General features: G+C 38.1%; 1 protein-coding gene across 23 annotated transcripts in view; it reads right to left on the bottom strand.

Annotated features, from left to right (window-relative positions):
* SETD5 (SET domain containing 5) overlaps positions 1-27,187 on the bottom strand; it is a 75,020-nt gene that overhangs the window by 20,495 nt on the left and 27,338 nt on the right. For 4 of the 23 annotated variants that reach the window (XM_073230971.1, XM_017644030.3, XM_017644031.3 and 1 more), the window contains 16 exons: positions 27,124-27,183; positions 24,157-24,343; positions 19,329-19,434; positions 18,791-18,999; positions 18,396-18,454; positions 17,703-17,881; positions 16,726-16,764; positions 13,135-13,377; positions 12,433-12,581; positions 11,926-12,043; positions 11,115-11,224; positions 10,022-10,271; positions 9,562-9,648; positions 8,615-8,872; positions 7,608-7,928; positions 6,959-7,201 (listed from right to left, as the gene is read on the bottom strand). In XM_073230971.1, coding sequence (XP_073087072.1) covers positions 6,959-7,201; positions 7,608-7,928; positions 8,615-8,872; positions 9,562-9,648; positions 10,022-10,271; positions 11,115-11,224; positions 11,926-12,043; positions 12,433-12,581; positions 13,135-13,377; positions 16,726-16,764; positions 17,703-17,881; positions 18,396-18,454; positions 18,791-18,999; positions 19,329-19,434; positions 24,157-24,227 — 2,442 coding nt within the window. In that variant the 5' untranslated portion in view covers positions 24,228-24,343; positions 27,124-27,183. Of the gene's footprint in view, positions 1-6,958; positions 7,202-7,607; positions 7,929-8,614; positions 8,873-9,561; positions 9,649-10,021; positions 10,272-11,114; positions 11,225-11,925; positions 12,044-12,432; positions 12,582-13,134; positions 13,378-16,725; positions 16,765-17,702; positions 17,882-18,395; positions 18,455-18,645; positions 18,687-18,790; positions 19,000-19,328; positions 19,435-19,714; positions 19,908-23,146; positions 23,372-24,156; positions 24,344-27,123; positions 27,184-27,187 lie in introns of those variants that run through there. The other 19 variants (XM_073230972.1, XM_017644033.3, XM_017644032.3 and 16 more) reach the window with 13 other exon arrangements.

Raw genomic sequence — 27,187 nt, 5'->3', positions numbered from 1 at the left:
ACTTTGGATGAGAATAAACAGCTCTTCATTATAGGTACCAAAATACTTTCAAAAGGTCTATTCTCAGATGGAATATCCTGTGAGGTTTTCCTCTCTAACAAGTACTTTAGTTAAAATTATGCATGTATAATGCAAATCACCAGAATGAATGACCTGCAGAAATCAGAAAGGGGGAAAAGTCAAAAAGAGCTCTCTAATCCATCACATTTTCTGTAGTGAATATTGGAATCTAAAATGATGAGAGATAAATTTAAATCAGAAAGTAATCCTGCAAAGATTAGAATAGTAAGATTATGCATCCTGTGGAAGAGAGAAAATTTCTTACCTGTAATTGTGTTCTCTTAAGATACACAGTTGTAGGTTGCTCACCACTCTGTGGTTCTCCTGCCCTGACATAAGACAGATCGAATTTTGATAAACATCAATTTCTGAGTCAGACCCTCCCCCGAACAGGAAGAGCAAAGGTGATTATAATTTTACACCTTTAGAGAACAAGTATTACAGGTAAGTAAATATTCTCTTCACCAAAGAGAGCAATTCCAGTAGATTACCCTCTTAAAAACTTAAGGAAATAGTCATTTCTTAGGAAATATGGTGAGGAAAATTTCACCAAAAAAAATTCTGTATCATGTAAATGGCATTGTAGTCTGCCAAACGAAAGCAAAAGTAAAATTGTAAACATGAGGAAGTAAGAGTGAATAAGTATATAAAAAAGAGATCTCAACAGTCAATTGAAACACATTGACATTTCAGCATATGTCCAGGTCTCTGAAAAGCCAAAACAAAACCAAGAATAAACTCTCTTACACACAGAATATTTATGTAAAAAAGAACCATCAGAACCAAGCTTCTTACAACTTAGAAGAGACCACCGAGGTCAATTTGTTCAAAGCACTCATTGTAGAGACGGGGAAAATTAGGCCTAGGAGGACAAAATGAGTGAAAAATCCTTTGGTTACAGATACCTTTAGTACAAAGTTTTCTTTTCAGAGCAGATGACAGGACTCATTTGGGGTCACTGTGCTTTCCTCCAGTTAATTTCTTTTATTTCCAGTGTCAAGTAGATGCAACCATAAAATAATTTACATTCTGGATCTGATGACTACAAAAAGGGAAAATAAAACCAGGACAGGGGCATTCTAGGAATAAGATGCTGCTATGGTTAGCTATAAGGTCAAACACAGCAAACACAATCAAATCCATTTCTCCTGGCCCTATTGTATATCTACACAATATATTAGGGCCCATAAAAAAGGAACATGAATATTTACTTATATCTAACAAGTTCCAATCACCCCTAAGGAAAATATCTTAGACACCCTTGCCCCTCCCCTCACCCCACCAAGTTCCAGCTACAGTTATTAAGGTCAAAAGAACGTTTCTTCCTTCTCTGAAACTCTGTATTTAAGAGTTTCTTAGGCAGCTCAGAGATCAGCAAGGGAAGTGTTGTAAAGGGTCTCATTACTATGGAGAGAATAAAGAAGTAATTTAGATTTTGGGGTCCAAAGATCGGGGATGAAATCTGGCTGTGTCTCTTACTTGCTGCCTAATTCTAGGCAAGCTACTGTACCCATTTGAGCCAAACCTTCTGGATCTGTAAAATGAGGCCAATGATCCCAAATTCATGGGGTTATTGTGAAGGCTAAGTGAAAAAATGTACGTGAAGAAAGCTTGCAGCACAGTACTAGGCACATATTCCAATTACTTTCACTGCTATGCATAGAGATAAAAAGATCACCAACTGTATGGTGTATACAGTGAAATACCAGTGCAAAGCAGTGTTTCACTTTCAAGTCAGGATGGCTTTCTAAGAAATCTGGGACACCAATCAGACAACACAAAGAAAGAAAAGGCATTCAGACTGGCAAGGAAGAAGTTAAACTGTCCCTTTTTGCAGATGACATGATATTGTACATTAAAAAAACCCTAAAGAATCCACTCCAAAACTACTAGATCTAATATCTGAACTCAGTGAAGTTGCAGGATACAAAATTAATACACAGAAATCTTTTGCATTCCTATATGCTAATGATGAACTAGCAAAAAGAGAAATCAGGAAAACAATTCCATTCACAATTGCATCAAAAAGAATAAAATACCTAGGAATAAACCTAACCAAGGAAGTGAAAGACCTACACTTTGAAAACGACAAGACACTCATGAGAGAAATTAAAGAAGATACCAATAAATGGAAACACATCCCATGCTCATGTATAGGAAGAATTAATATTGCCAAAATGGCCATCCTGCCTAAAGCAATCTATAGATTCAATGCAATCCCTATCAAAATACTGATGGTATTCTTCAACGAACTAGAGCAAATAGTTCTAAAATTCATATGGAAGCACAAAAGACCCCAAATAGCAAAAGTAATCCTGCAAAAAGGAAGAATAAAGTGGGCAGGGGGTGGGGGGATTATGCTCCCCAATTTCAAGCTCTACTAAAAAGCTACAGTAATCAAGACAATTTGGTACTGGCACAAGGACAGACCCATAGACCAATGGAACAGACTAGGGAGCCCAGATATAAACCCAAGCATATATGGTCAATTAATATACGATAAAGGAGCATACAATGGACATACAATGGGGAAATAGCCTCTTCAACAACTGGTGTTGGCAGAATTGGATAGCTACTTGTGAGAGAATGAAACTGGATTATTGACCCTACACACAAAAGTAAACTCGAAATGGATCAAAGACATGAATATAAGTCATGAAACCATAAAACTCTTAGAACATAGGCAAAAATCTCTTGAATATAAACATGAGCAGCTTTTTCCTGAATGCATCTCAAGCAAGGGAAACAAAATAAAAAATGAACAAACGGGACTACATCAAGTTTAAAAGCTTCTATACAGCAAAGGACACCATCGGCAGAACAAAAAGGCATCCTACAGTATGGTGGAATATATTTGTAAAAGCATATACAAGAAGGGGTTAACATCCAAAATACATAAAGAATTCACACGCGTCAACACCCAAAAAGCAAATAACCCAATTAAAAAATGGGAGGAGGATATGAACAGACACTTCTCCAAAATAGAAATTCAAATGGCCAACAGGCACATGAAAAGATGCTCCTCATTGCTAATTATCAGGGAAATGCAAAGTAAAACCACAATGAATTATCACCTCACACCAGTTAGGATGGCCAACATAGAAAAGACTAGGAACAACAAATGCTGGCAAGGATGCGGAGAAAGGGGAACCCTCCTACACTGCTGGTCGGAATGTAAACTAGTTCAACCATTGTGGAAAGCAATATGGAGGCTCCTCAAAAAACTAAAACTAGGAATACCATTTGACCCAGGAATTCCATTCCTACGAATTTATCCAAAGAAAACAACTTCTCAGATTTGAAAAGACATATGCAACCCTATGTTTACTGCAGCACTATTTACAATAGCCAAGATATGGAAGCAACCTAAGTGTCCATCAGTAGATAAATGGATAAAGAAGATGTGGTACATATACAAAATGGAATATTATTCAGCCATAAGAAGAAAACAAATCCTACCATTTGCAACAACATGGATGGAGCTAGAGGGTATTATGCTCAGTGAAATAAATTAGGCAGAGAGAGACAAACACCAAGTGATTTCCCTCATTTGTGGAGTATAAGAATGAAGCAAAACTGAAGGAACAAAATAGCAGCAGACTCACACACTCTAAGTCTAAGAAGGGACTAGTGGTTACCAAAGGGGAGGGGTGGGGGGGGAACGGGTGAGGAGGGAAGAAATGGATTGAGGGGTATCATGATTGGTGCACATGGTGTGGGGAGGGTCACAGAAAAGACAGTATCGTTCAGAGAAGACAAATAGGGACTCTGTGGCATCTTACTACACTGATGGACTGTGACTGCAATGGGGTATGGAGAGGGAACTCGATAATAAGGGTGAATGTAATAACCACATTGTTTTTCTTGTAAAACCTTTATAAGAGTGTATATCAATGATACCTTAATAAAAAAAAAATCTGGGTCACCAAATGCCCTACGGTCTAGAAGGTAAGTTATAGAAGATTTACAGAGAATGGGAGGGATACTACTGAAAGGCTCGTGATCCACTTACAAATGTTTCTGGTCTAAAATACAAAGTAAGACCCAATAAAAGATATTCCATAACATGCTTCCTAAGAACTATGAAGCAATTTAATTTGAAAATTCCATGGGGATCATAAAATGTTCTGTCAAACATTCTAAGAATCTAGAGGCAACTATGCATATGCGACTTCACACAATTTTTAACTTATGAGGCCTTTTCCTCCTTTAATCAGATATGAAACAGGCGTATTAAAAATACACACTGTTCTAACTAATCTCATGGAGGATGGTTTTTCTCATGTTTTACATATACTCTTATCTGAGGGATTTTCAGAAATTTATTACAATTTTGTTTTCATGGAAATGTTCTTAGGTCTTGAACTAGATACTTTTAGCGAATCTAAAGAGAACTCTTTTCCATCCCCACCCAGGATAAAGCTGAGTTCAATTTGTAGATAAAGGTCCAACTGCATTAATTTTACTCCCCAAAATGCCACATTTTTGTTTAACAGTATAATCTTTATATTTTAACAGCAAATATTAAGGCTGTGCTTGAAACTTAAACAATTCAGACCTAAACCTAAACAACGTTAAAAGACCCAATTTAAGTAAGATAATTTTACTATGGTATTTCAGCATACATACCCTGAACCCTCCCTACAGACACATATAGATAAAAGTGCCTGAGCGGAGCCTATATAAAACAAGACTAAGGATGGACAGATACATTTGGAGAATATATCAGCTAAATGGGATTTCTGTCTGTTGCTAGTGGAGATAAAAAGATGAAGTATAGACAGAAGTTCTAAACCATTACTAGGTATAAAAAACTCAAAAGATATGGATTTGCTATCAGACTTGAAGTTATATTCATATACATGTTTTTGGTTTTCACAGGACTCTGCTAGTTGGAAAAGCAAGATGGGAACATAAAGATAGTAACCCAGCATCAGAATGATGAAGGTGGCACTTTAAGAGGTAGTCCATTCTATTTACAATTCAGACTTTGCTATTCATCTGTACCAAAATAAGAGATTCAACTATGTGGCTTGATAAGATGCTTCAACAGTTACCATCCTTAGAAGTCTAGCACTGTGTTCAGCCAAAAACAGTACAAAAGGACAAAGTTTCTTTCATAGATCTATGAAGCATCACTTGACTTGCTTCTCCAAACTACATACCTGTACCATCTGTAATTGTTAAACAATACTCTGAAACTGCAGTTAAGATTTTGAGTTGTACAGAGAAGACAAGCAGTGATTCTATAGCGTCTTACTACGCTGATGGACAGTGACTGTAATGGGATATGTGGGGGGACTTGGTGATGCGGGGGACTCTAGTAAACATAATGTTCCTCATGTAATTGTACATAAATGATACAAAAAAAAAAGGAGATTTTGAGTTGTTCCTTTTAAGTGAGGGAATGAACTAAATGTAATAGGAAGACTCATTTTGCATGCCACACCAGAGTTAATACAACTTTCCAATTATTATGTTAGTAAGGTTAACCATACTGCTCATTAAATGCAAGCAAGTTTTTTTTTCCTTGTCAGATAATGTCTAAGATTCAAGATAAGCAACTTAGTATAAGAAAGTATTCCCAGGAACCCAACCCTCCTTTACCACTTGGGCAAATTTCTAATGTCTTTTTTTTTTTTTAAAGGAGTTGTCATTGCTTTTATTTCTGACACTGAAAAGTTATTCGTGTTATTGCATTATTATCTACCAACCCTTTTGGCAAAGATCTCACGGTCAAATTTTTCTTTAGGAGTTCTTCTACTTGGGCATTTCCCCCATATAAACCAGTAAGCGACTCAAATACTTGGGTAAGATGTGTGATTAGGAGAAGACTTTCTTCAGTGTGTGCTGCTCATCTAGTGGCAATGCCTCTCCTTTGGGCACAGATCTGGTGCCCCCTCCCTATCCCACACAACTTTGGTTTATCTTTCACGACCGCCTCCCCACCAAGAAATAATTTCTGCTCTTTGGGGAAAGAGAAGAGCTTTAAATTTGGAGGAGTCAGGGAAGACCTGCCTGGAGTTGAAGACTTCATCACATCAAATAATCTATCTGCAGCATCCTCGTGCACGTGATGCCCGTGGAGAAGGGCAACAGCAGACACTGAGGAAGGCAGCCTGAATCCAGATCTGAAGATAAGAGAAAAGGGTGTTCCAGGGAACAGACTCTACCTCAAAGGAAGCCAAATGAAAGGGCGCCCGACACATCTAGAAACACAAAAATGACATTATAGGTCTGAGAGAGTGATCTATTCCTGAGAGACACCCATGGAAAATATGCAGGGTTTTTGGGAATTAAGAAAGAGCATTCCAAACAACTATCAAACACTACTGGCCAGCGGATCCAAAAACACTGGCGGGGTGGGGGTGAGAGGGAGAATTTTTATAGTATATTTTATATTCACTAGGGAATAAACAGTCCAACTTGCCATTTGATCAAGCAACAGAATTATACCAATTATAAAAGGACTTTTCCTTTCCTTTCATTCAAATAATTAATAGTGATGGAATAAATTCAAAACACAATCCGAACATTTTTCACTTACGCAGCAGTGCTCTAGAGTACCTGGGGCCCAATCTCACACAGTAAACACAAATGGACAAGGTGACCAACACCACAAAAGCACGCACAAAACAACCCTCCCTGCCCAATCATCAACTGCTGTATGCTCTCGACTCAGTAACCTCCAGGGCTCTCAGAAAAGGCAACAAGGAATTCTCACAAATTGAGCACCCAAAATGCAGTTATTGGCCTACCTTAGTCCCACTGACCCGATGCATTAGTATTCATGAACAATAACCCATTACAAACTCACATGGGCATAGAGTGGCTATCTAGAGAATGCATTAGGTAGTCATGGTTACAGGCACTCTAGGTTAAAGAAAAAAACAAGTACCTTTTTACAGGAGCTGAAGGTGCCATCAGGCAGGAGGGGCCTTCGACGTCTCTCGGGAATAAAGGGTGAACCAAAGCGAATGTAGTGTTTGGGGGTGGTGCAAATTAATGGGGAATGGATGAGACCGGGTAACATGTTCAGGGTTGTTGCCAGTACAGTTGGGTCTGTGGTGATACGTAAAGGACACTCAACAGGGCATTCTTGCTTCTCTGCTTTGTCGTTCAGCCATTCTGTAACTAGATACTAAGGTAAAAGAGAGATCTTTAGTCAATGCTGGAATGTGGAGGCCAGAGGCAGCAGTGTAGCTCACAAAGATAAACTTCATCTAGGAACTAGGACAGAGGTAGATACAGTAGCTACAGAGAGTATGAACTGGCTGTTCAGAATGCAAGGCTATCTTCCTTCACCCTCTCTATGACCTCTAAGGAAGGACTAATTCCAGCTTTCAGCAAGTTAAGCTCTGCCTAAAAATTACAGGAACAAAAGAAAGGCAGTAGGATGGCTCTGATCCCCTGTGTTAGAGCATTTTATCTAAAACTTTTGTCTAATACTTAGATGATCTGTTTATCCTGGGGATCACAGGTCCTCTCACTTTACGAAGATACGGACCTTGCCAGAGAAGTCTTAGGAAGATGTATTCATGACTTACCTTTTTGGTTTTGGGGTATTTAGACACAGCACGACTGACGTGGGGTCCAGTAACTGTTACCACAGTTGGGTCAGACCCTGTTAACTGCCTATTTTCTCCAGAACTGTCTATATTTCCAGCTTCAGTAGGAGTAACTGTATTGTTATTTCCTCCCTCTTCCAAGGCAGCTTGTGCCAACTCTGCCTGTTGGGCAATGGCCTGCTTCTGACGCTTCAGTCTTTGGGCTGAACTGGTCCGGTACCGAGAAATTCTACTCTTCGGTCGGGGCCTAGAAGGCTTTGCTGGAGGTGGTTTGGGGACTGTTTTTTCTGCAGCAACATCCTACAAGCATAGCAGAGTGAAATGCTTACCAGAAATATCTTATCAGCAAACCTTCTATCCAGTTTCCTATTCACTTTAAGCATTATGAATGTTTACTGGTGAAAACAGGGAGTGCTTAGAAACATTAATACTAATTTCAAACGTAATCCTTATAAAAATGTATGTATTTAAATCAGCTAAGAGACTATAGGTAGATGCCCGGGTTAGCTAATTCTTTTTCTAATAAGTATTTCTAAACAGGTCAAAGTAAGCTGAAGGTAGTTTTAGGGTGCTTGGCAGGGAAGGTAACTCTTCCCTTTCTCTTTTTTTACCCAGATACTAATGTTTTAGCTTAAGGCTTAGAATTCATTACTGGGGTAGAGTAAAAGATGACTTTATCCTGAGAATCCTATGAAAAATCAAGTGTATAATTGTGCTTTATAAAAGAGCAAAAAGGGAAATCTGGTAATTTTTATGAATGCACCAAGAGTTTATCTGGCAGAAACAATATGAAGTTCCACTCTAGTCTGAAAGTGTCACTCAAATTCTGTCTCCCTGAATCTCACAAATGAGCTGATGTAAATGGCCTTATTTATTGCAATTATGAGGCAAAGCTGGAAACGCTGATTTTATCATTCCAAAAACACAGGTAAGTCACAACAGCAAAAGGAAGGATGTTTAGGGCCTGAAGTCTTTTCATTTCTTACCCCAGCTTGGGAGGACCTCCGGGTGTTCACTCCAACAGTCTGTGGGGTGCTAGGAATGGCAACGTTTGAAGGAGCATTGCCAACCTCAGATACAGGGGCTTCAGTTTTTGTCTCTTCTCCAACAGGAGTCTCTGAGGTGGTGGTGGTAATCTCTACATCAGAGTTGCTTTGTTCCAAGGGCTGATCCCGCCGCTTCCTTCTTTTCTCCAAGTTTTCAAAAGCATGCATAATGGCTTCCACCTTCCTATCCTCCCGGGTCTAGAAAGAAATAGCATTAGCATAGAAGGAAGCAGGAAGGAACAGCTTTTAAGCAGTACTATTAATGGAAATTTATAAACATTTATAGAACTACCAGTAAGATGACATACATGTTGGAGAACATTAAGTAAAAACTAAAAAAATTAAGTTTTCACTTTATATGTTGTGAAGAACTGTAAAGGAAGGCAAAGCCAAACCTGAACTTTTCAAAAAAGGTTGGCTCTTTTTAAACTTTTCAATATAAAAAAATAGCCATTAAAACCAATTTTTCTCTATGCTTTCAGTATTCAAAAGTAACCAAGTACATTTTATTGAACCTCTTCTCAGGGATAGAACTAAACATGGCTAGTTTCAGCAAAAAAGTGGACTTGAAATTCATATGATGAAAGGATCTTTTTTTAAATGCCAAAATTAGAAAGTCACTAAGTCAGAGCAAGTAGCCCCAACAGACATTTTGTTTTGAAACCTCTCAAGACCATCATCAGATAACAATGACTCAACAACTACTGTATTGTGGGTGGGAAGAAATAAAAAAAAATAATGAAATCTAGCTTATACAAAAAGCCCAAATCATCCCCTGCAGGTGACGGTACAGAATCTTGTCAAAGAAATGGATGATACACACTCAAAAGAGAAGGGGTTCACGTGCTGCAGGCAGCAGTAACAACAGGGTGTCAGCAGATACCCACCCTCCGGCTGTGAACTGAGTTCTCCTGGTCATCTGCAACTTCTTCTTTCTCCTCTTCTGCTGCTTTTTCTTCTGGATTGTCTATTTCCTTTAAGACAGAGGCAATATTCAGCTGTACACTTAAGCTCTAGGGAAAAATGCAGTCTTTTTGTTTTTTTTTTTTGTAGCTTACACTCCCTAGCAACAATTTCTTGTGCTTTATAGTGTTATTAATGTGGAATCACATGGTAAACAAAGGTGAATAAGCCCCATTCTCTGGACAGAAACCTGGGAAGTAGCTGAAAGGATGTTCTTGACATTGTAAAAAAAATTTATGTATATGAATGAATGCACACCCACCTTGATATGAAGGGCATTATGTGTCATCACATATTCCTTACATAAAACATGTGGCAACCTGGGATCCTCTTTATTTGGGGACACCCAGCACCACAGCAACATCCTCTAACCAGGGAGATTACCTCGTGGTCGCTGGCTACAGTAACTTTCTCAGGAACTTGTTCTGGCTGCTGGTTGTTATCCTCTTCTGGGGCCTCATTCTGCAGCTCCATCTCTAGCTCTTTCCGTCGCGCTTTTCTACGCCTCGTCTCTGCTCCAACAGTGGGCAGGCTTGGTGGTGGTGGGAGTGGCGGTTCTGCAGCATTGGGATTTCTTTTCTGTATGGGGCAATTCCGGTTCCCCTTGTGACATGCGCAGTCCACTTTATAATTACTGCTCCAAAGAAACAACCAAAAGTGCCTGTCTTAGTACCCTTGAAAATCAGTCATATGATCCATTCATTGTCTTGAAACATTAATAACATTAGTAACTTCCTCTGGTACTGTCTTCAAATAAATTAAGCAGAGATATCAAAGAGTCCTGTGAGTATTTTTCTATATTCTGTATTTCTCAACTTTTCCTTCTTACATATGGTCAATGGAAAGGGAAGAAAGTCCCACTACAACTGTATTTACGCCCGTTAGTGGGCAGTGAGTCAGTGATATCTTGCATCTGCCTTGACCATGTCCCTCACTACTGGATTCCCTACTTATTAATACCTTTTCTTCTTGTATCTGTGTTAAACATCAATTTACAGCATGAGCTTTTTGCCTAAAAGGACCAAGGGAGGAAAAGCATCTCTTACAAAACCCATCATATATGCATCTATGACTTGCCATTGCTGTTTTTCTTCATGGTCATATACAGCTTGATGACACGGTTTGAGTGGATTGTGTGAATCTTTAAATTCTCATTCTATATGGCCCTGGCATATGTGCTACATGCATAACAGATGCTACCACAATTTCTAGCAGTGTCTCATACACACCCTTTTTGCTATTCTTGCTATAGAGGCATAAGCCAAAACACCCTTGGCTAGGATACTGGTGAGCAGTCTCATCATATTATATACCTTTTTCTTAAAAAACACCCTAAATCTGTCCTTCTCTTCACGAATTCTAGACAGAAAATGAATGACTCATGAAAAGATTATGTAAAAGAAAAAAAAAATGGCAAGGAAGATTTGACACAATAGTTTAAAATGCATTTGCATAAGGAAAGATTTGGCGGTCTTACCAGTTACTGTACTCATAATCAAATGCTATGGTGACCTCAGCATCCTTGGTGATGGCAGACACTGCATAGATACACAGGTGAATCATCCCATCTGCAATCATGTGTCGCACCTGTGTGAACAAGGCTTATGGTTGATGACTTACAAAGACCAGGAATTCTCAGTAAGATGAAAGAAACCTTCTACTCAAATAATTTCCCCACTTAAGAGTTATTGTAGTCTGTTATTTAACTCTATCATTTCATGTAAAACAATCAGATAGTAATTGTTTAAAAACTTATGATACTTCTTGAAATGGAGAAACCTCTAGATGTTAAAAATAAGGGTAAGTAAGATCACTGTTCTACATGTTAAAGCTGTTTTCAGTCACACCAGAGAATAAAATTCCTTAGCCTGTAACAAAAGCTCTGTTGACTTTTTTGCTGAACTTGATGTGGTTGCACTATTTACTTAGTAATGAATTCTAGAAATGTCTAAATCTCCTGCAACACTCTTACCTAAATTCTAAAAAACCGCAACCATATAGCTTAGTTTGGGCCCAATGACATCATCTGGCAATTTCTTTAATATAACAACACTGACTTTTTATCCAGTCTAACTTATTCTCTTTAGCAAATGCTAAGTGCTTTTTTCTATTTCTTGTCCCCATCCTGCCAGAATAAATGCATCATTACTTTTGTTTCTGGTCTCTTACAATGAATGATTATAACCATTACCTACAGACTTAATCTAGGTGAAGTTTTCAGACTGCTTCTTCAGTAGACTTGTCCTTTGGTGGGTCCATGCAAAGAGAAGTTGCTATAAAAATCTTACCTCTGCATTTGGTGTACAAGATCTTCTGATGAACCGAGCATCATTACCGAAAGTACGTGCATCCACACACATCTCTACACCATTGAATTTGGAGTAGAAGAGCACAAAGGGGTATGGTCTAGGGATATAATTAAAATTTCTGTAATTCTCAACACAAAAAAAAGGCCACCCCATGATTTCACTTCAAATATGAAGCATATGCTGACAGAAGAAGCAGCAGTCCTTTGTAATGTCTAAACTTGGAAAACATCACATGCTTGTCTGCTTTTGATTAAAGAGCATGCACAAAGCAAGGAATGCTTGGCTTGGAAAGGAGTCATTACCACTTTATACAATAAATAATTTGCAGACTTATTTGTACTTCTCTACAAATAACAGACAAGAGTGAGCTTATCTGAGCTATAATCTTTTCCCTAAGAGCATCCTATCAACAAGAATGGTTTTTAGAGCCATACTGCTCAGCCAGGCCCACTTTAGCCCTCACTGCTCAAAGAATAATATTCTTACTTTTTGAAGAAATGCCCATTGACCTCAAACTGCTGTCGTAACATGACTTTCCCTCGATACTCTATTATAAGAGTGTCCAAAGCCAAATCTCTTGCAGCCCTCAGGATCTTCCGGTGCTTCTGAACGCGAGTGACTCTTCCCAACTGTAACTGAAGAAAACCAGAGTACTGACTTTACACAACAGCAAAAGCAGCAGAGCAGACAGACACTAAAGATATTCCCTAGTTAAAGAAAAGGCCAATATTTTTTAGGTTTTATTTATATGGTATTTAGTTCAATGATCAGAAAAATTTCAATTTGTTAAAAGCTCAGTATTTCTAGAAAATAGGCTCCATCTAATGAACCTGTCACTATCCCCACCAAAAGGCAAGAAAAGATCAAAGAAAAGTAAATGATTAAGATTTTAGTAGCTCACTCTGATGTAAAAATGAGAAAGAACAAGCTTAGCCTTTTATTACTATTTCCTGCTGAGGGTACATAAAATTTCCTAATTTATCTATTTTTAATCAATAAAGATAGTTTAGAAATACGTATCCATGTAGTTTTCCAGTCACTTTTGGTAAAAGATGCTCAAGAGGTGGCTAATTTGTTATTCTAAGGTCCTGTACATTTGAAAGAAGTGATAATTCCAATATATGTCCTTTTCCTGGGTTCTAACAATCTCAACTACTTACTTAGAGAGTGTAACCCTTTAATCCTTACCTGCATTTGGGAACCAATAACTGTATTATTACAGGCCAATTCAGTCTTATTTATAGTGTCTAAAATTGCTGGTTTGCCCACAAATTCCTTGCTAGAATGTAGATGTTGTTCAAGGGCGTTCTGTACATCTGCACTGTACTGATTAGTGAAAGCTTCTTCATACTGATCAGTCCATAGTCTTATCCGATTTTCCCATCCCTCAGTTGTATTCTCATCTAAATTCTGTGCTTCAGAAGGAGAATTCTGTAGAAAACAAAGGTTACATAGGTTAGGAGAGTCCATGCATAAAAATGGGGTGGGATGGAGGGCTGGTAGGTGGGCAAACAGGCTGTATTTCCACAGAAAATTTGTTTTCACTTGGCAGTTTGTGTGGCATAAAGAGTAATGGCCTGGGAGTCAGGGGATCTGGCTTCTATCATGGTTTCATTACCAGTGAACTGTGAGGCCTTCAATAATTCCTTTCTTTTTATTGAAGTACAGTTGATGATAGGGAGGCCTTCAATAATTTCTTTCTTTTTATTGAAGTAGAGTTGATGATATATACAACACAGTGGTTCACCAGTTACCCACATTATTAAATCCTCACTCTAACTTCTTAGAAAAGCTCAGTTTCCTCATTTATAAAGTGAGAAATTAATCAAGGTCATAATTCTATCCCGTCCTATCCCATGATTTTGTGACCATCTTTAAATCGTAAAAATTAGTTTTATCAGAAGAATGAATGAAGTTCGTGAGAAAATCTTCATAAAAATGAATAGAGATACCTCAAAATATCACATAACTTAAATTCCAATACATCTGTGTTAGCATGCTGCCCCAAAATGGTATTGTTTTACTACTCTCCAGGAGAATGTTTTTGTTTTTCTGTGACTTATTATTTTCATATACAATTGATACATATTCATTAAAATATGTGTGACCCAAATAAAAATATAAGTCATAATCTCACCTCCCATAGAAAAAAATGATCATTTGGAGGGTATCTTTCTAGCACTCTATTTTTGACAGTTTAAACAGCTACACTCTGAAGAGGTGAGGTCGGGGAGGAGGGTGAGTAGGTGGAACATAGGAACCTGCTGAGAGGTACATGGCTACAAGTCGTTAGGAAAAAATCTGCCCTTTATGTTGACAGAACTGAGAAAAGATTATTTTATCTCAACATCATCCTCAACAGTTTTATATGTGCTTGAGCTACAGAGACACAGCTTAAGTCTGACACATTCTCTTCCAAGTGTTCAAGACTTAAGATGTCATCAGAAAACAAAACAAACACCAACAGTGATGATGCCACCCTAGTGATGACCAGAAGGAAAAAACAACAGCACCAAATCCATGTCCACACTATACTTGCAAAAAAAGGCGTAAGAAAATTAAACATACTTTCTGTGAATGATTCAGAGAACATTTATACCTATTACAACAATTGCTTTCTTTCATTTTTGTGTCACTGTTCTTGTTTCATTGTTGTCTTCCATCCTTTCCCCCAGGAATGGGGAAATGGAAGGAAAAAACTAACACCACTGTGTTCTCAGTAGAGTCCAAAAGACTGAACAATACACAAAGGGATCTAAGAAACACATAAGGGCAACACACTGAGAACGGAGTATCACCTGCTTGAGGTGTCAGCAGCAGCGGAGCATTAGGAAAGTACAAAACCTGAGACTTACGGGGGCTTGTAAGACTGGGGATTAGGGGTACCCAAAGAGTATTCCCAGGTTTAAGCAGACAGCGTGACCATTAAACTTATAATCTGTTAAACCTAATTTATACTGGCAGCCTCTGCCACAGCATTAGCTGTTTTTCACTAATACAACTCCATCTACTTTGGTATCCCATTCTTCTGGGTACTGGAGACCCCATCTCAGCAGGTTCAGAGTAGTTCTCAGAGGTGATTTTACCCCCAGGAGACATTTGGTAACAACTGAAGTCATTTTTATCACACCTGCATGTGTGTGTTACTAGCTCTTAGTGGGCAGATGCCAGGGATGTGCCTGAATAGCCTACTATACAAACAACAGTCTCCCTCCCAACAAAGAATTACCTGGTTCAAACTGTCAACAGTATTAAGGCTGAGAAACCTTGGTTTCCAGTAGTTTCAGTAGGGGAGCTCTTCACTTAGGGATTAAAAATCCAAAACACAAATTTTTCCCATTCTTATGGCTCTTACCCAGATCTTTGGTGTTCTTACTAATAACTAATTCTGAGTACAAACTTTGTAACTCAACTTAGAATTATGATGTAAGAATCAAAATAAACTGATTAGTGTTTTTATTGTCTAAATTTTAACATGTGTATGGGGTTATGTGTCAGTATCTCAACATTGACAGCAATATTTGAAGTTCACATGTAGTTTTCTGGGACAGCTAGTCAACAGCTTTCAGAGGTTTTGAACCTCTGGAGGCAAGCTGATAAAAGAGAAAAGGGTTTACCAGCTGGGATCAGGGTTGTGTCTGCCCCGTAAGTCTATTTAAGGGTCCCTCTAAGTAAATGAAACAAAAACAAATGGATAGTTAAAGCAAGCATGGCTCCTTTCAAGTGATAGACACAGCAAAGAAATAATAATATAATTGTATTCCAAGATATTCCAGGACCCGATGCTTTTGGGCACTAACTCCTCTTCCATTTGTACAAGTCTATTTATAGGTATATGCAAGGCAAGGCCTTCAAATTTTAGAGTGTTACCTGTGACCTTGGATAACATTAGTCATATCCATGCTTTCTCTCTCTCTAAATCCTAAAAAAAGCTTATCTTCACTAAAAGACTTTAATGTTTATGCTATATAACTGTCAACAGGAAAGATCCTGCTTTTGTATAATTTACATATTTAGAGATATGAATACTCACAGAATTAAACTAGATCTTAATTCTAATTAAATGCTTTGAAGCCATGAGTAACAGTTTGGGAGGTATGCTGTCCTTCTATATATACATAAGTAAAGGAAGGTAATGGACAGTAAAATCAAATCTTCTTTGGGCAAACACTGTTTTATCATTCAGTACCTAAAAGGCCTTTAAAACTATTACATATAATTGCTCTATTCTCCAACCACTCTCCAAAATTTTTGACAACTAAAGAAAGGAAACACACTAACATAGCTGAGTCCTCTATACCGAACAGACATGCCAGGAGAAAACAGTTCAAAAGTAGTTCTAGTAAGAGTAATTCCTATCAATACTACTATTTTCTTACTGATGAAATTTATCCTTTCAACTGGTGATTAAAAACCACATGGTGTAGGGTGTGTACACAAGAAAACCTGTATCACCAGAAAAAACCTGTCCTGAGGTGGAGCCAATCACAATGACAGAACACATCAGCCTCACTTTGTTTGGCAAAATGTTGTATCCCCCCAGAAAAGCAACCAATATAAAAACAGTAAATGAAGGATTACAGAAAGGGAAATTATTTCAGAAAATGGCCAAGAAAATCTACTTTGGAGAAAGGCTCTACGAAAACTGAATGGCAACAATTTCAAACTAACGAAAAGCAGACTCCAAGATTCCCAGACCATCAATGTCAGGAAAGAAGCTGACCAAAATGCAAGATCACAGTGAAGTAAAACACAGCATCAGGGAAGAATACCCCTTACCTTCATCCGCAAGGACTTCCGGGATCCCTCTCGAAATGCCTATCCCAAAGAGGAAAACAAGTAGAACAAAACAAAACTTGGTACCAAGAATGACAGTTATACCTGAGACTAAAACTAAGTCAAGAGCTAGTGCTCTAGTCTGTCCCCTTTTCCCTCGGTAACAAATACAATGGAATCCCCCACACTATTATCAAGAATAGGGGAAGCTCAAGGCCAGTGAACTCTGAGGCTAATTCTAATTCTTTCCATTGTGGAACTAGGTAATAAACAGGGAAGAGCATGCATCACTTAAATCCTATATCCATCCCTGACACTCAAAGAAAAAAGAAATAAAAATGTTAAGTAACGTTGCAGATTTACCAGTTTTCAAATTAAGAAGGAAAACAAAGACCAATCCCCTTAACAAGGGGTGGGCAAGTAACCTAAGAGCAACAAAGTTGCCACGATGGGGAAGAAAGAACACAAAACAGAAGAGGTTTCTCCTGGAGATATTTTTGTTGAGAATAGGAAAGTGACCATGAAACTGAGGAAGCCTATAGACCTTTCAAGAGATGTTTCTTGATTTTTTTTTCAAACAAGGAAAACACAACCGAATGACATGAGGGGGGCATGTATCAGGATAAGAATTTCACACTGAGCTTTGGGGCTGAGGAGGAGGGGAGCTACTGTAAGGACAGTGCAAGGCTAGACTGGAGGCTGCAGCACATATGAGCGGCAGCAGGTGGGGCCGGGACTTCATACCTGGGATGGGATGGGGACTGGAATGGAAGACACCGTGCCAGCTGTGATGGCATGGAGCGGCAGAAGAGAGGTTGGGCTACATGCTGGTAACACAGATTATTCAATTTTTGACAAGCAGAGCAAAACTGGCCCTTCAAACATCTGGATCAAACTTCTTAGAAGAATTTCAGTGCAGTCTTGGTCCAAAATTTGCACTATTTCAGACATTTTTACGAAGAAACTTCTACCTGCCTTACCTTGATTTTCTTCGTCTTTGGTGCTGCACGACCCTTTTCTGGACTCTTTTTCCGCTTCTTGGGTTTGGTTCTTCTAACAGTTAAAGTGATGCTTGTAGGTGTGTGCTGTGTTGCTGTATACAACACAGTGGAAGGAGAAAGCTCCTCATCCCAGCTTTCTGTTGCACTGCTGTCTCCACCTGAAAAGAGGTTACTTCATAGTTCGCTTTGTACAAACAACCTTGAAAGTACAGTAAGAGCAACTTATTTTTAGATCTACCCCATGTTCAGGAAGTCACTGTTTCTACTATTAACTCTATCAACTGTAGAACAACAAAAAATACCCATCCTTCCATATGAAAACAGTATTTTTCCTGTATTATTGACATTAAGCATATAAACCCTGTTCGGAATCATATATATTTCTTCCCTGTATTCGGTCCCCAAGCTCCACTGCCTCAATGTGTAACACAGAAAAAGGACCTGGGTTTCTTTTTGTGCTTACAGGAGTATTTTAATAGCTACAAGGGCTAAAATGTTGTTTCTGGATACATTTAATTTGCAAGAGAATTATACAGTGGTCTTGAGAAGACTTCTATCTGTTTCCACAAGAGCTGGGACCATGGGAACTTAACAGGAAGGGTTCTTGAGATGAATATTTAAGTCACAAAAATTTATATGTCAAAATACAGGCCTAACCCATTTTCTGCTTACCTGATATGTTGTCCTGCTTCCGCCGATGAAGTCTAATAACCTTCCCCCTGCTCATTCCCCTAAAGAGGGAAAATAAACTTAAAGTAGTCCTTCCAACAGCATGCAGCATATCGTTGCACATGGGAGAAGTGTCTCTGCATATACTACCCCTTTCCTCCCACCTACCAAATGTTTCCAGGACATTAAATTTCATATCAAATTCAATAGCTTTAACATCAATCTCTCATTCCTTGTTGTCAGCAATTCTCACCTAGTGCAGAGAATTCGAGCCAAGGAGCACTAAGGAATCATCTACATTAACAAACACAAGAAAGAATACTTTGAGCTTTTCCCTACTGAGAAGAAACCCTAATCCCAGCAACCCAAGCTTGAATTTAGATGGAACCTGATCTTACCTGCACTTGTCACAGTTGAGAAGGAAGCCATCCTGAGAAAGACCACAAGGACACCAGGTAGGAACAGTCTCTCCTTCAGAGTTCGGGCTGTCTCCACAGCGTCCCTCCACGGGCGACGGCAGGCCATTCAGGTCAGAACGAGGGATGATCGTCTGGACAGGGGGAGAAGCAGGAGGTGTCGGAGGAGGAGGGGCTCCGTAATTATGATCCTGAAAATAAGATTTTTTAAATCAACAGTGTCCAAACACTGGCCCCTCTCTCCCCTAAAGTATGGTACATATGGAAAGAAAGAAGAAAGTAGTAGTACCCTTTGTTTTTTGGCTTCAACCAGGAAAGTGAGAAAACAAAATGCCAAGGTCAACTGGGACATAAAAACAAGAACAATGATGCAGAGCTAGACGTCCGCTGGAGGCAGGGAAGTGCAAAAGGGGCAACTTCATCATGCTGCATATAAACATTTCAAGAAAGTCACAATGTATAAGAATGGGTTACACTCCAGGAAGACCACTGCTCTGGAGAGAAACAAATGCATACTCACAGCATAAGGCAGTCCTCGACACCCATGCCTCTGAGTGGTCCCATAATTATGAGTGGAATACACGCTCTTCTCATTAACTGCTGGACTAGCCTCCACAGATTCAGGGCTGCACAAAGGCGAAAAGCAATGCATGATAGCATAACACCTAATCTTCCCTTAAACTAAGACTTAACTTCCCATTCTAACCCCGCCTCTTTCCACAACCACCAGCCACTAGAGTAAGAGAAAGAACTCAGTGAAACAATCTGATTAACATAACTAAGCCTATAAATAACAGTCAGGTGTTATTAAATGTGGGTTTGTGTGTACATGAAGCCAGTATAGGCAGATGTCTCAAGGCAGGCACCTGGGATACAAGGTGTCCCTAATGACAAACACAAACGTACCAGCTGAGCAGGGAGTTTCCCCTAGAGAAGCCACTCTGGGCTGGGTTAGACTCAGAACTATTCTTCTTAATTGGATCTCTTAATACTTCCATGAAACCTCACATGACATTTGCAGTGAGTGAGATGATGAAAGTGCCTTCTGCACTGCCCCAGGGACCAGGCCCTCTTCCATTCACTACCAAGACAGGATACCCTGAAGAAAGTACAGGTAAAAACAATGGCATCTTATATTTATCATACCTCTCATCTTGATGAACCCCCAAACATCTTTCAAATATTAGAGTAGTAATTTCTCATCCACCAATGACATGCAAGCATATCAAGGACACAATTATTTAACAGCTGCATGGTAATACTACAGAACTTCAAAATAATGAAAACTGTACTCAGAAATTATGTTAGTCTAGTGACAAGTAACAAAAGCAGTAATGGTTACCATTTGGAATCGCTCCCTACTTGCTAGGCTCTTTATATATATCAATTAATTTACTCTACAACTACTAAACATGGCAAATAGCACATTTTTACAGAAGGGGTAGCTGAGGTGGTGAGACTACATGACTTCGCCAAGGTCATGTACTGACAGAGCCAGGATCTGAAATAATGTGTTTCCAAAGCCCATGCTCTTTCCCCTATGCCTAATTGGTTTGGAAACCAGGATAATAGTCTACTTTTAAAGAAAATTATGTGAGACATTATAGTAACCAGGCTTAGTGAGGAGCTTGGTTTAGAATCTTTTTGTACCCTCACTGAGTAGAAGAGAAATTTAGAAATTTAACATAAGCCTTTACTTGATAACAGGGCATAGGTGGCAAAGGTTAATACTCAAGTTTCTGGGAAAAAAGACCTTCAACTCTGATTGCTACCTGGCTAGGTTTTGGGGAATTTTGTAAGAGAATTAGGGATGCAATGGTGTGACTTTGCTGAACTGAATAATGGATTATCTTTCATTTAAGTTAACCAGAACAGAGATTCACAAATCAGAAATTCCTAGGACATGTATAACCTAGCCTTGGAGATCAAAGGGTCTTTAAGGGAATTAAATAATACACAGTTTGCTTCAAGTAATAAACACTTTTCCTGCTTAGAAATATATAATATTTACCATACTTGGCAGGAATAAAGTATGCAGTTCAATGTGGTGCAATGTCAGCTGACAAGTGAGGAATAAAAGAGAATTCTGAGATACGTATCCAACTCACCTAGTTATATGCTCCAAACCTGTGAGAAGGACCTTATTAATAACAGCAAAGGTAATTTCTAGGTGAAGAACTTCAGACATAGCAAAGTATTCTGTTAGTTAAGTGCATGCATTTTATTATTTAGGAGTGTCTGCAAGATGGGAACTGGGGAGGGATACGTCAAGAATGCATGTCAGTATTCTTGAGGAAAAGGTGATCTGAACATGGCTCACTGAGAGGCAATCAGCTGAGTATTAGGAAACAGGTGGGGATTCCTAAATGAAACCAAACGCAAACAAGCATTAATACAATGAAGGTAAAATTTAGTTTCTATGATGGGCAGTTAAGAGAAAGTAGTAACTTTCCACAACATTAATTTACTAGGCAAACAGTATTCCAAAGAACTGTACTTTATTTTACATAAGAGATTTTATACTACTGAACACATGGGGTGAAACATGGCAGTTTTATTAGAGATGGATTTTTTTTGGGGGGTGGGACAGGAAAAAGCAAAGTGGCATGAAATAAAAGATGGCCATGGAGATGGAGCTATGTTGGTTGTATCTTACCCATCTCCAAACTGGGTAAATATGAACTTATGCACTTCACGTGCAAGTCTAAGGAATAAAAATAAAATGTATATAGTGGAGGTTAAAAGGCCATCCCACTGCACAATACTTTCTCAATTTAATATATTGCCATGCATGCCAAATGTTAAAAAGTTAAGCTTGTATCTTTTGATGAGGAAACTTTGCAATTTTCATACTGGTGGTTACTATATAGTTACACGTTGACAGGTAACTATAGGATATCCTAGGATATTCCTTGACATATAAATCAGCTCTTACCTGTATTTTAAAACGCAGACATTTACTATAAAAATAATTAAAATTTAGTGTTTGGATTCTTTATTAGCCAACCATTATGCAAATGTAACTACAGCCTTTCTTCTATGTTTGAAGTGCTATGACAGAATGGGCACAGACACAGAAGCCATGTTTGCAACAGATATACTCCACTGATTGTGTTTTAAGTATAATAAGCAACCTGCTGCTCTAATGCTACATCTTAGAAAATGTCTAAAATTCATTTATAGCAGGATTGTAAAATCAGAGAAATCTTTGCTTCTGTTGTTACATGTAGAGATTTTCCTACAATACATAAAAAGTGCATAATGCATATAACTGCCATCAGATTTAAAATCCTATGAGCTAAGGTCTAGGTCTCTTAGTTGAAAATGTTGCCCTTCACACCAGGTTTAATCTTAAAAGTACCCAGAATAGTAGAATGTGCATGGTAAAGCATTAACAAGTATTATCAGTAATTTAACAGAATGGTACTAAGCTAACTGTTGACATTCCCTTGCTTTGTAGAAATACTAAATGATTAACTGTGTAATTAGTTATAACCACAGTATCAGAACTCTGTCTGGAGATTATGGATGGAAAGGATTCAGGAATAGAAACACTGTTGTCAAATTTTTAAGCCAGAAGTATTTTTTGTTTCTGCAATTACTTCTGAACTCCTTAGTGACATTTATAGACAGTCATCTTTGTACCTTGGAAAAACACCAGTTTTAAGAATAATTGCTTTAAGTCTTTTTCTTATCTCTCAATGCCAAACTCACTGATTTCATCTCTCCGTTGACATTTTCTCACAAACGTTAATGTTGTCTACCTATGTAGTTTGTTAGTCAATCCATATGGCTAGTGGTTGATTTTATAAAAGTTCAATAACAGTATACAACCAGGTTACCTACTAATAATGCAAGGAAATTTCTAAGCACTTTATTTGGGAAAAAGTTGTGACATCAGAATTCTCAGGTGTTGGCATAACTGTATCTCTTAGGCATGCGAAAAAATAAAAATAAAACAAAATAGGAAAAAAGCCCTGGAAGGAACACAATCCACCCTTACCCACCCCCAGCCCTCCTTTTTATAGGGAATAAAGCCAAAAACTGCTTTTAATTCTAGATACCCCATAACAGAATATACTGCTTCTCAGGGTAGCTTCATTTCGTCTTCCTCTTTAAGGAAGTCAGTGAACAGTTCAATTATCCTAGATGGCTTTTGTGAAGAAATGTACATGCTCTTTACTAACAGTCCCAATTTCAAGGAAGAAAACCACTATTAATCAGGGATGCAGTTGAACCCAGAGTTCTGGTACAGTTGTTTTGCTTTGCTGAAGGGGGAAGAATCCCCAGGGACTGTGCAAATGGCAAGAGAAACAGGGGAATTAGAGCAACACCCACCTCACTCAAGAAGTGGCTGTGGGATCAAGAGTCTGAACTGGACCTGAACATATTCAAAACACCAGGATTTTTCCAGCCCAGACCCTAATCCCTGGTACTGCCTGGAATACACTTGGCTTCTGGGGGTGTGCTGCCCCCTAGGCCCCTTGGGTCTCTTTCGCTGGACTTTCACATCCTGGTGTAGTGCCACTTCGTCTTGAAAGGTAGGGGGCTTCCACTTCCTTTCTGTAAGCAAGGAAGATTGGGTACAAGGGAGGTAAAAGGACAAGAGGGGGAATCTGTGAGCAGGGGGAATCTTGGACAACTTAAAAGAGGGATACAAAAGGCTAAAATTTTTTCAACTATAATATATAAAGTTTTATAATGAAGGCCTACCTTCATTGCCATTTGGTATTTAAATTCTTCAAGAACTGAGAGTCTATTTTAGGGATTGGGCTTTTCGACAAATTCTGAATTCCTAAAGCTGCTCTTAGCTGAAAAAAAAGTTTGGTACCACTGATTCTGAAGGTCCTCTTTCTAGGCAATAAATATTATAAAAAAACAGATGACACGGCTTTCCACATTTTCTACCCCCAATGTCAGAAGCTCTAACAGAAGATCATGGCCCATATAAAGTTTCAGCCCCTTTACTCTAGGAAATGAGAAGTACATAGGAAGAGGCCTTCAAGGAAAATCAGTTGGAGAGAACTCCTTATCTCCATCCACGAGAATAATCATTAACTCCATAGAAGCAGGTAGTGACACCTACTTTATTTCAATCTTCCCCACCCATCAAAACAAAAGAAAATGTAATCACTACTTTGCAAATTTAATTCCATGATTTACTCAGAAACCCCATCCCCCAAATTCTTTTCCTCCCCTTTCTAATTTTTTTCCCCTCTAACTTCTATGGGGGAAAGGGAAAGGTCTAGAATAATTTACAGTGGGCTAGGCTAGGGTTTAGAGGCCCATAAGAAAACTGTCTCCACACAAACTGGTAATACACCTACTACCTAGGAAGTGGCACTTACTCTGATCCAGCAGCCATATCTGAGTAGGATGTATCTGGTGTGGTGACTCCCAGAGGGATTGCAATGCTCATGACGTCCAACACAGCAGAAAGTGGAAATCACGGGGTCCAATTAATGGAGACTGGCCACTCTGAGAGTGGGGGTGAGCTGCAGAGCCTCAACCAACATATTATGGACATGAGGAATCCTGCCACAGAAAAGGAAAATACTAGTAACCAGATAGTTCTTTAAATTTATCCTAAATGCTACTGAATATTTGTCCATTTTTGAACAAGGCTTTTAAGGGAGAAATACAAATCAAGTACAGCAAGGCATTTACACATTATCTCATGTTACTGTGTACTCCTTACTGCGATCATGTTCCACAAAGTAAGGTAACAAAAGGTATGCTTTCCATTTCTATTAAAAAATTTTTTGTTTCTTTTCAGATAAAAAGAAAGTAATTGTCCAGCTCACACTAAAAGCACATCTCCTCCACTCTACAGTCGCTCATCAAACAAAATGTTCTGGCAGCCTAGGACCTACCTAACAAGTTAAAGTTTATGATGGGTAATAGAAATACCACACTTTAATTAAATTCTTTAACAATTTAAGACCTTCATTTAAACTTTTTAAAACTCTGGGTTACAAGTAAATGTAATTTTATTGGCACCCAATAATGTGACTTCTTCCAAATTATATTCAAGAGATCAATTTGTTTTTATTTGATAGGATTCAGCTGCTGCTTACCGCCTTCTTTTGTCATAGAACACTTTTCCTTCTTTTACACCATTTTATTTTAGCTATAATTTTGGGAGAAGAGGCTATTATCTTATCAAGTGTTTTGTGAGGTAATACCCACTGCTAGGCATGCATAAAAATATAAACCACAAAGAATACAGTTTCATGATAAACATTAGAAAATTTTCTATGGAAATTATGGGGATATCTTCTATTGGTGACCACAGCCACTGAATTTGGGGACAGAAAAGATCACAAATTACTGAAATGTAAAAAGCAAAAAGTAAATTAAGAGGTTCGGAGGTATGCTTCAAAGGGGAAAAAGTATACTTGTATGATTTTACAGTAGTGGTTTTACATTAATGTTAAAAAACATTAAAATGATGAAACAAGAAGCATTTTGCTGAAGGGAAGAAAGTCAGTGTGAATGTTAAAGACCCAGGTTAATAAAGATTTTTGCAAAAAAGACTATAAGAAGAGCCATGACTGAAACACTGATTCATGGTAAGACAAATAAGACAGTAGAAAAGTCAAATGATTATTTATATTAAGAAATAAAATGGAATGAAAGGTGTATGATATTAAGTCAATCCAGGGGATTAATGCAAATTTCAAATGGTAGATCTGAGACGCTTAAATCATATTTTGATATATGAACCAAACTAACGTGGGTTAAAGAAAACCAATTGTGAACAGTGCACCAGGCAAAGATTTTTTAGAATGCATAAAGATAGTATTACTCCTTTGTGTCATCATTTTAGAAGGTTAAGCTACAAGCTAAGCAGTTCTCTCTGGCACTTCTACTTCAGAAGAGCTGGATGTCACCAATGGATCTAGGACTCTTGACTTCAAATCTGGGTGTGGCAATACACCCATTTCTGCTTAGCTGGAGGTGACATAATGCTAGACTTAGGACTGAAATGAAAAGGGCAAATCTTCCTATCTGCTGCTTCCTCACAGCCTCTTAAAGTAGTAAATAACTAATAAAACTTTCTGCCTTTGGGCTCATCTTACATGTTTCCTTTCCCTAACAATATACCTAAAGACTTATACAAGCCTCTCAGAAACTGAAATAAAATCCATAAATGACAGAAGAGAGAACACTTATCAAATAAGCTCAAAAGGGAATAAATATTGGAGATTACTGGTTACAACTCTTTCTTGAATTTTATCACTGGGTAATTCAACTTAAAAGAAAAGAAACAAACAAAAAAGCCTAGAAACTGCTTGGCTTGATAATCAGAACACAGTCTGATAATGATCACACTGCCCGATCAATACCAGAATCTGAATCATGTTTTACTTTCAGTAAGACAAGAGTTACTCCACACCATTAAAAATCCTTTGTCATAGACATTACTATTAATTATATGCCCATAAAAAACTGTAGACTTATATATAAAAGACAACTTACAAACCTAAACTGATATTATTTTTCTGAATAATTTTTAAAAAATGTACTAAAAGGAAAAGATGGAAAAATTACTTCAGATATTATCTCTGTAATGAATAAATGATTAATACATTCCTTATTGAAATTCCAATCCAGCTAATATGAATAGTTGATAACTTCAAGAAACAGTAGGCAGTTAATTATGAATTTCTTTCATGAAATTTCTTCCATTTCCTTTTGTCTAGTTTAACAGGGCCCCTCCACTCTGCTCATAAAGGCCCCTATCACAGGTTAACTCAGCCATCTTGTTCTGGATAATACTGGGGCTTCTTAATTCAAAAAATGACAGAACCAAATTTCTCATATAACCCTGAGACTAGTTCCTTCCCTAAATATCACTGTGCAAAATTTAGCTATGAAATATATTAACTGAAGAACTTTTAACAGATCATATACATGCAATATTTTCTTACTATAATTAGTTTAATAAGCCAAACAGTAGACTCTAGTATAGTTTAACAAGTTAGTAGTTACAGCAGTTATTAATTTATCACATAATTTGGAGATGTGTCCTAGAGACAGTGATAAGAATTAACTGTGTCTCTATGTAGAACAATTAAGATATCTTTTACTTGTTGATTTGTCTGCCTCTTACTACCTGAATATAAATTATGAGTTCAGGGATTTTTGTGTTTTATCCTCTGCTATAGTCCCAATTTCCAGAATACTGCCTAGCACACAGAGGGTGTTTGAGAAGTATTTGCTGAATGAATTATTGTCACCATTATCTCAATAAATGATTTTTAGTATTCATTAAAATATAAAAACTAAAACAAAGGATTTGGCTCAGTCACCTTTTTATAGACCTCTGAATATGAAGTCCCCCAAAATTATCTGCCAGTAGCTCTGAAGACCTAG

This window comes from Manis javanica, chromosome 3, assembly GCF_040802235.1.
Source record: "Manis javanica isolate MJ-LG chromosome 3, MJ_LKY, whole genome shotgun sequence".
Lineage (NCBI taxonomy): Eukaryota > Metazoa > Chordata > Mammalia > Pholidota > Manidae > Manis > Manis javanica.
Note: the sequence above shows the minus strand (reverse complement) of the source record. Positions and strands in the feature narration are given on the sequence as shown.